Source organism: Sinocyclocheilus rhinocerous, unplaced genomic scaffold (assembly GCF_001515625.1).
Source record: "Sinocyclocheilus rhinocerous isolate Xijiao unplaced genomic scaffold, SAMN03320098_v1.1 scaffold2773, whole genome shotgun sequence".
NCBI lineage: Eukaryota > Metazoa > Chordata > Actinopteri > Cypriniformes > Cyprinidae > Sinocyclocheilus > Sinocyclocheilus rhinocerous.
Window position 1 is genome coordinate 226,281 of NW_015663019.1, and position 8,343 is coordinate 234,623.

Here is an 8,343-nt window from a genome sequence, read left to right on the forward strand (position 1 = left end):
GACGCGCTCGTTTTCTCAGACGCTTGCAGAAAAAGGCTTCCCAAAACAGTTACTGGGTTAATCTTTTTCACATTTCCTTGGTTGGTAGATGCACCAGAGACCTGATTATAGCACTTAAAACCTGGAAAAGTGTTCTCATCTCATTCAGCAATGCATTCATCATACGTCCGTGATTAGTTACGACTCTCAGCTGCTGCACAAAGACTTCAGAAACCTTTGGACTGACAGGACAAGAGTGGACCCAAGATGAATGCTGGTAATTAACAATTTGTTAGCAGCAGATATAATCACAACATCAAATGAATAGACGCTTCACTGCCAGATACAACAGACCTATAAACAAGGATGGGAGTCATAAGGAATTTAATGATTCAAGTTCTGATTCTTTAATGCTTCCATTAATGATTCGTTTACTACTTTTGTGAAAACGTTTGGAAAAGATGCAAGTCCTATTGCACACACTACCCTCAGCAGCCCAGTTCCATATGATGAGTTCATTACAAAAAGTGTGTTTGCAAACTCTTTAAAACGATGTCAGTCTTACCTGCATGAGCATGTAGTAAATGCCTGCCAGACCATGAGCTGCTCCCACATACTGTTTCTTATGCCACTCGTACAGCAGTGGGCAGCGCTCGGCTTTCTTCTCCTCTTTAGACAAGTTCTTCCCTGACTCCAGAACAGCAGTCACCACCTGGGAACAAGAGAGAGCGCACTGGGATCAGATAATGGTCTTGTTATGGATCAAAGCGTCGGTCACTTTCCAGTAATCAGCAGGTTTATTCACAGCGGTTCAGCAAGGGTTAAAGAACTGATTAAAATATGCCGTCAGCAAATGCAAAGTAACCAAATGACTGCACTGCAGCAATGCCACGGTGAAACCTAACAGAACTGTCAAAAAGGCTACAAATGTCACACCTGGGCTATAAAATGTGCTAGCAAAGACTATCGTTAGGAGAAACTATGTATTCAGAATGTGCATAATAGTGAAAACCACAAACTGCTGTATGGAAAACAGTCATGCACGGATTCTTCAATTCTCCTTTTGTGTTGAACAGACAAAATAACAACATGAGGGCAGGTAAATAATGACATTTGTCATTTTTGGGTGAACTATTCTTTAAAAAAGACACACTGAAGAACATACTGGACCATCTTTGTAAATGTTTGACACAAACAACAAGCACACACCTTTATTAGAAGTACTGTTTAATGTACTGCATGTAATGTATATGTAATGTACATTAACATCAAATTTACTACGTTTACATAAACTTGGATAAAAGATCCAAATCAAAAATACATCACAAAATCAGACAAAAAAAAAAAAAGTTAAACATCCAAAAAAAACAAAGCCTCAAAAACTGACAAAACAAAACCCCAAATCAAACCCCCCCCCAAAAAAAGACCCTAAATCAAAAACCCAGTAACAAAATCCTGATGTAAAACCCAATAAAACAAAAACTAACCCCAAACCTCTACAAAACAACAAAATTCGTCTAAATTAAAGCCCAACACAACAAAACACCAAATCAGAAACCCAACTAAACAAGCAAACCCACTGAAAGGTTTTGATTGTGTCTGGCAAACCTGATTAAAATGTGGAAATGAAATGAAGTGAAATGAGATGAAATGAAATGCCGCCCACAGCTTTCTGAACCTCATTCTCTGCAGTTCAGAGAGAGAGCCACATGACGGATGGGATCAGACACGACACACGGCTCTCCGAGAGTGCAAAGCTGCGTCATCTGGGGAGCACCGCAGCGACAGACGAACAAATACATCTGCCTAGTCATGAAGCAGAAGACGACAGATCAACTAGGAAGTGATAGATCGAGGGAGAAGAGGAGAAATGAGAGCAGATACAAGCAGTGAAAAACAGATTCAAAACCAGATTCGGAGTAATTGCATTTGCAGATAACGTCGCTGAGGCTATTTCAGGCAATGGATACTGGGCAACGTGCATTCAGCACAAGCTATAGATTTACCCAGGGATAAGAACGACCTCCGGTCAGCAAAGATGAGGCTACAACACTGTGCATACTTCAGCGTGATCAGCTACGATACATCACCTACTGAGATGAAGACTGCAGTCACTGGAGAAGCATCGGAAGTTACTATCAAACTATCTATTTTCAGATGCAATCAACTGAGAGCAAAAAGACTATTACTGTGTGTGTCATCTGGAGTATTCATCATGCTATAAAGACTAATTAATTAAAATCATAAAAATTATACAATTTAACAAAAAATTATTAAAAGTTTAACAAAAAAATAAATTTTTAGCGCCTTAAGAAATATGTTTTATATTTTTCACAAATTCGGTGTGTTCAGTTTTAATGGTCTAATTAAATATTAAAAATCAAAAAAGCATAATTTTGAGCTATTCATTCAAAATCTGCTAAATTCCGTGACATTCTGCTTTACTCAGTAAATTACATTTTTATGACTGCATTCTGTGGCAATCATAGGTCCCTAATATTGTGTATAAGCCTACTTGTTTTTATTAAAATCAATATGTTTATGCTTGTTCATTTGATTATGAACTAACCACTGTGCAGTAATTACAGTATTTTGTAAACAGTTTTATTAAGGGATATACAGTATGTTACTGCAATCTCACACTGCAGCACATCTGTTAGTTTACTATATGGGTGTGCGATATGGCAAAAATATCATATCACGTTTTTTTTTTCAGGAAAATCACGATTCACAATTTTATCACGATACTTTGTCATGTTGGTTTTACTATTTTGCAAGTTATCTGAGCCAAACTAATTTCCCTATTTTAGTATAATAATGACATAAAATAAAATGTTTGGGTGAACTGTCCCTTTAATGAGGAGCGCAGCATGTTTAGTGCTATTAGTCTGCTGTCACTTTAAGAGCTGCACGCATCTGTTTCTCTCTCAACTCTTTACTTTCACTTTAGACATAACCAGCTGTAATCATATGTAAACTTCACGTGTTTTTGACAGTATTAGCACAATCAGACGTGAAAGATAACTCAGTCCAGTAATCAGCCGCTGTGTGCCTAAAAGGGTAAATCTCACAAAAAAAATAAACATTTAAAAAATAAGTAATTACGTTTTACAAACCGAGAAATGAAGACTATTAGCAGCATTTAGATTTTCTACATTGCAACATTCATTTAATGAGAATTAAGCACACTTTTCCTGCCAAATTCTCAATGCATCTAAACATACTTTTACTGAATCAGAGTAAAATAATGTAATGTTTAAATTAATTTTTACCTTTTAATGGGCATTTTTACCTATATAAAGCCATTTTTCTATAAGTGTGCATCATCTTTTCAGTCAAATTCTTACATTTAGAATTAGAATAATAAGACAGTACTGTTTAGTGCAGAACATGAATGCATTTAACCTGCGATTACAAATGCATAAATAACGATTTTGATATCAAACAAAACTTAATTACCAAAACTTTAACTAAAATAATAATAATAAAAATAAATAAATGTTAATTTCATCATTCAGGGTCCTTGAGATAAATCATTTAAGAGAAAAAGCAGCAATAATTAACGTCTGTTTCTGTGCATATGCACTAGTGTCAGTTTTGACATGAAAAGCAGTTATTAACAATAAAAAGACCCAGATCTTCTAAAAAAAAAAAAAAAGGGGGACAAATAGTGGCCCAAATCATGCAACACAAACACATTACTGTCCTTCATCTCGCTCCTCTCGTCTGCCCACATACACTGAGAAACTGGACACTGGCCAACGCACAGAGACTATAATGAACGACGTACAGTAAAGCAGCCCACGAGAGGCTAAGCATTTACAGTGCAGGTCAGAGGATTAATGCATCTGCTGCAGACACACACACACACACACACACTCTAAAGGCGCAAGCAGACAGAAGAAGATGAGCATGTTTATCAATGGATGCATTGTAATGTATTTTATCAATGCATCAATTTAATGCGGCCTTGATGAATAAAAGTATTAATTTATATAAATAAATAAAAAAACTACTCACCCCAAACCTTTGCATGGTAGAATATATCTGCATTATATCAAGCACCCTACTCTCTGGTTTAATCTAGACATTAAAAATACACACAAATAAGTTTAATTTAATTTGAACAATATGTAGCATTTCTTCTTCTGTTGTTGTTGTTTTTTCTCCTTAACCTAAACCTGTGTTTGAACAATGCAATGAATTGCGAGCACTTTGAGGGCAGTGCTGGATGAGGGTTTGCAGGATATGTAATCAGGCTCGTGCTGAGAGCTGCAGTCGAGCAGACGATCTATCAGAGAGAGTACAGAGAGCACAGCACGCCGCCGCTGAATAACACACGGACACACGAGAGCCAAAGCGTTTCACTACAACACACAGACACGCCTCAGAGGAGCAAAGGTCATTTCCACCTCCAGCTCTTCGATCAGAATCAGTGTTCTCCTCACCGCTACTCTGCCATCAGATGAAGCGTATGAGTGCAGGACACACTCTAGTGCGTCAGGGGCCGATGACACTTTCTAGAAATCATAGTGGCTAATAATGCAGTTTAGTGACAGCATATCAAATGTAGACTAATAATGTAAATATGAAGTTAAAAGCGTCAGCGTCATTGAATCAACACATCAAACACATGCTGGTTTGGTCTGGCCAACACCGATGCAGTTTTGGTTTCTTTGTCTTGCTTAGTTGGCAACGCTTGACTGATTGCACAGACACTATTGAAGAGAGCTGAACTGCATGATCACATGAATCATCAATGAACTGACTTCAGCTGAAAAATGACTCTGTTATTGTCTTCTTGCATTAAAGACAAACTATTTTCCTGTTTGACACTGTAAAGCTGCTTTAACGCAATCAGTATTGTATAAAGCGCTATACAAATAAAGGTGACTTGAATCATTCATTCAAACGATTCATTCAAACGGCTGATTCATTCAAAAACAAAGCAAGTGACTGTCTTAATGAGCGAGTCATTGAATCATTGACTCACTCGATTCATTCAAAACCATGGATTCATTCAGTAATGAAACACCGCTGTGCGATGATGAGAGACGCTCAACAGTTCTGCTGTGGCTTTGATTGGAACTACTTTATCTTTTTTAACTCAACATTAACTTCTTGTTTATTGAACTGTTGTATTAGTATCAGCATCACATTTGCAGCGGTGTAGATATTGTGGAGAAACAGCACTCTTGCTGATATTGCTAAACTACATCATATGATATAAATATAAGAGGGTGATTTTTTCCCTTATATCGTGAATTTTAGGCTCTTATAACTGCATTCTGAATAGACTCCATCAGTCAGTCAGTCTTCCTGCATCATGATAAAATTAACACATTTAATCATGCCTCCTGACTGTAAGAGTGAATTTTCCAATGACTAGGTTAATTCAAGTTTTGTGCACCACTTTTTTTTGCAAAACCACAGATAGCTTCCCCAACCACACTTCCAGAGAGCAGGCAGTGGAGGCAACCAGAGAAAGCCAAAGATTAAAGAGACAAACAGAGAGTTAGAAATGCTCCTTACTTCGTGAGGCACTCCTGGGACTCGGTCTGGTTCTTTAAGTGGTGGTGAACAACTGCGCCTACAGCTAGAGGTCCGGCGTCTCCGCACAAGAAGCTGACGCGCCGTCCGTTCAGGTTCCTCAGCGCGCGTTTGACGTAATCCAGAGCCCGCTGCAGATGCGAGGCCTCCTGCGTCACTCGATACAGCTGCAGGTACAGCAGGGCTATGCCTGCCAATAACAATCACATTTCAAAGCATTTACCCCCACTACAGCATATTCAAAACATCTAACATTCAACTTTACTATTTATTATTTTCCATTCATTTCATATTAGGGTTTGCAATTTTCTTGCCACATCTGAAAAATTTAGATTCTAAATACAAATAAAATAAACCCCAATTTTCTAAAAATAACATTAAATAAACAAAAAAAAGAAATATTATTATTACATATATAAATAATGTATACAATTAAAACTATTTAAAACTATTTTCTAAATTAATTTTTTAAAATCATAAAATTTAACAATTTCATTTTTGAATGGTCACCATTGGCACATAATGCAACAAAGACCACTAAAGTCAACAGATTATTAACAAAAAGTATTAACAACACCTTACGCTTTGTTTTCACATTCGCTTAATTTTAATTTCAATGTGCAAATGATTACAGTATTTCACTAGATTTGTAATGAGACGCGTTTGTAAACCTGCTCTCACAGAAGCTGGAGTCTGCAAAAAAAAAAAATGCTCAAGTGTTCATCGCTTGCAAGCAGGACCTAAAATTAACAGACACACACAGAGAAAATACCGTAGAGGCACAGCACTGTTTACTGGAAGAAACATATCAATATTGGGGTTTATATGAATATATTTCTGAAGGGAATTGACTGACTTCAGAAAAGTTTTGATGGCATTTTTTCCCTTCTTACTTTAGTATAATGCATTTTAAACTAGTTAATAAGAGCAGCTGCTTTGTTTACAGCGGTAACCAGGGAAACACTGCAGTTCTGCTGTTCCAGAAGCGCCACCTGCTGTTACAACAGACATCTACAATCTAAGCTAAATGCATTAATAACATAAATTGTTATTAACTATTTTTTAATGAATTATTAAACATATGATCTAAACAGCTACATAGACATAAACCATTTGTCTGTTTGTTTGCATATTATAATACTTATTAATGAAATTAGCTAATGAGGCTGTGAAAGTGTGTTTCCAGATCACTTCATTAAATGAGAGTTTCTCACACGCGTCAGACTGATCTCATGTTTGATTTGACAGCAGCTAACATGCTAAAAACAAACCAAACAATGCGAGATCACACACCTTCCCGCCAGCGTCGAGCGGCTCGTTCGCGCCGCTGTGCTCCGCAGCGCTCGGGGACCCGGAGAGGCCCTGCTCCCGCGGCTCCCGGTCCGGGAACGGGTTGATGAAGCTGCGCTCCTCCATCTCCGACTCGGAGCCGGTGACTAGCTTCAGCCGCTTCGACATGTTCTCGCCCATCGCGACGGCGGCCCGCCAGGGACACTCTCTCTCACTACGGCAGAAACGCGTTTCGGTCCTGATGCTGCTGCTGCTGATGATGATGATGATGATGACGCTGGGTGAGGCTACTGATGAAGGTCAGGAGTCACTCCGACACTCTTCAGGGCTCTGTCCCTAAAGAAAACGTGTAGTTACTTTAACAGAACCTTAATTCGAAATAGAAAATCATATTTACTTCATTTATTGGATCAAAAATACAGTAAAACAGAAATATTGTGAAATATTACAATTTAAAATAGCTGTTTTCTATGTGAATTGATGTTAAAATGTAATTGAATGCTACTTCATTAATACTTTTTTAGGATTTTTTTTTTCTCCACGTTTATTGTTTTTAGTTATTGAAGTGTTCCCTTTCAAGGGAACTTCGAACTGCGTCCTCTAGGGGGCGCTATGGGGAACGCCTCGTCGTGACCCGTGTCTGAAGCATACATTGAAAAAACACCAACAACACGTTGGCCGGCGACAGCCCATGACGTCACTACCGGTGCGACTATTAGTATAAATAGGCGCCGGGAGAACATGTCATTCTCTTCTTCGTCTTCACTGACTGTTTTTTTTTTTGAAGCGTGCATTTGAACGTGGTAAGAGCGATCTCTATCCTATTATTATGGCGAGCACTAGCAGAACGTTTAGAGGATGTGTGCATCCGTGTTGTCGTTGTTTAACATCTGATGACACACGCGATCTATGCGTTATCTGTTTGGGCGAAGAGCACGCACGCGATGTCTCCGAGGGGCAATCGGCGTGCACTGCGAGCGTTTTTTCTAAGGAAAAAGCTCCGCTCTCATTTGTCTCTCTTTTCGAGGAAAGAGGGGCAGCCATCTGCTTCCCGCGATTCAGGACCCGCCGCTGCTGAGGCACGGAGGAGAATGAACTCGTGGGGATCGCATGTGGATCTGGCCGATGAGTTTGCTTCATACCACCTTACTGATGGTCCGGACTAGAGGCTTCTCTGGAATCGCCTCTGGAACGGGGTTCCGGCGTGGGAACCATGGTGGGTGAGTATAATCCATTCTATATATACAGTATATACAGTATATATATGTGTATATATATGTATTTATTGTGCTGGTGGTTATGTGTGTATAATCCTTCTGTGAGATTTCTTTGCAGTGTTTCCGGGACCTGTGTGTTTCTGTCCTCTCTAAGGTAGGTCATCTGTGAGCACACCTTTGCTGGATTCAGAAACCAGGTGCTCGACTTGCAGTATTACCTCACTCGTCGACATTATGTCCAGCCGGTATGATAGCCCTGGTTCCGACTTCATGCTTCCTGGATCATGCGGCCAGGTCAGAGGCTTCT

General features: G+C 39.0%; 1 protein-coding gene across 1 annotated transcript in view; it reads right to left on the minus strand.

Annotated features, from left to right (window-relative positions):
* Positions 1-8,343, minus strand: part of LOC107728730 (lanC-like protein 2) — a 29,858-nt gene that overhangs the window by 20,203 nt on the left and 1,312 nt on the right. The window contains exons 2-5 of the mRNA XM_016539020.1: positions 6,823-7,155; positions 5,512-5,720; positions 5,334-5,340; positions 545-712 (exon numbers count right to left, since the gene is read on the minus strand). Coding sequence (XP_016394506.1) covers positions 545-712; positions 5,334-5,340; positions 5,512-5,720; positions 6,823-6,999 — 561 coding nt within the window. The 5' untranslated portion in view covers positions 7,000-7,155. The remainder of the gene's footprint in view (positions 1-544; positions 713-5,333; positions 5,341-5,511; positions 5,721-6,822; positions 7,156-8,343) is intronic.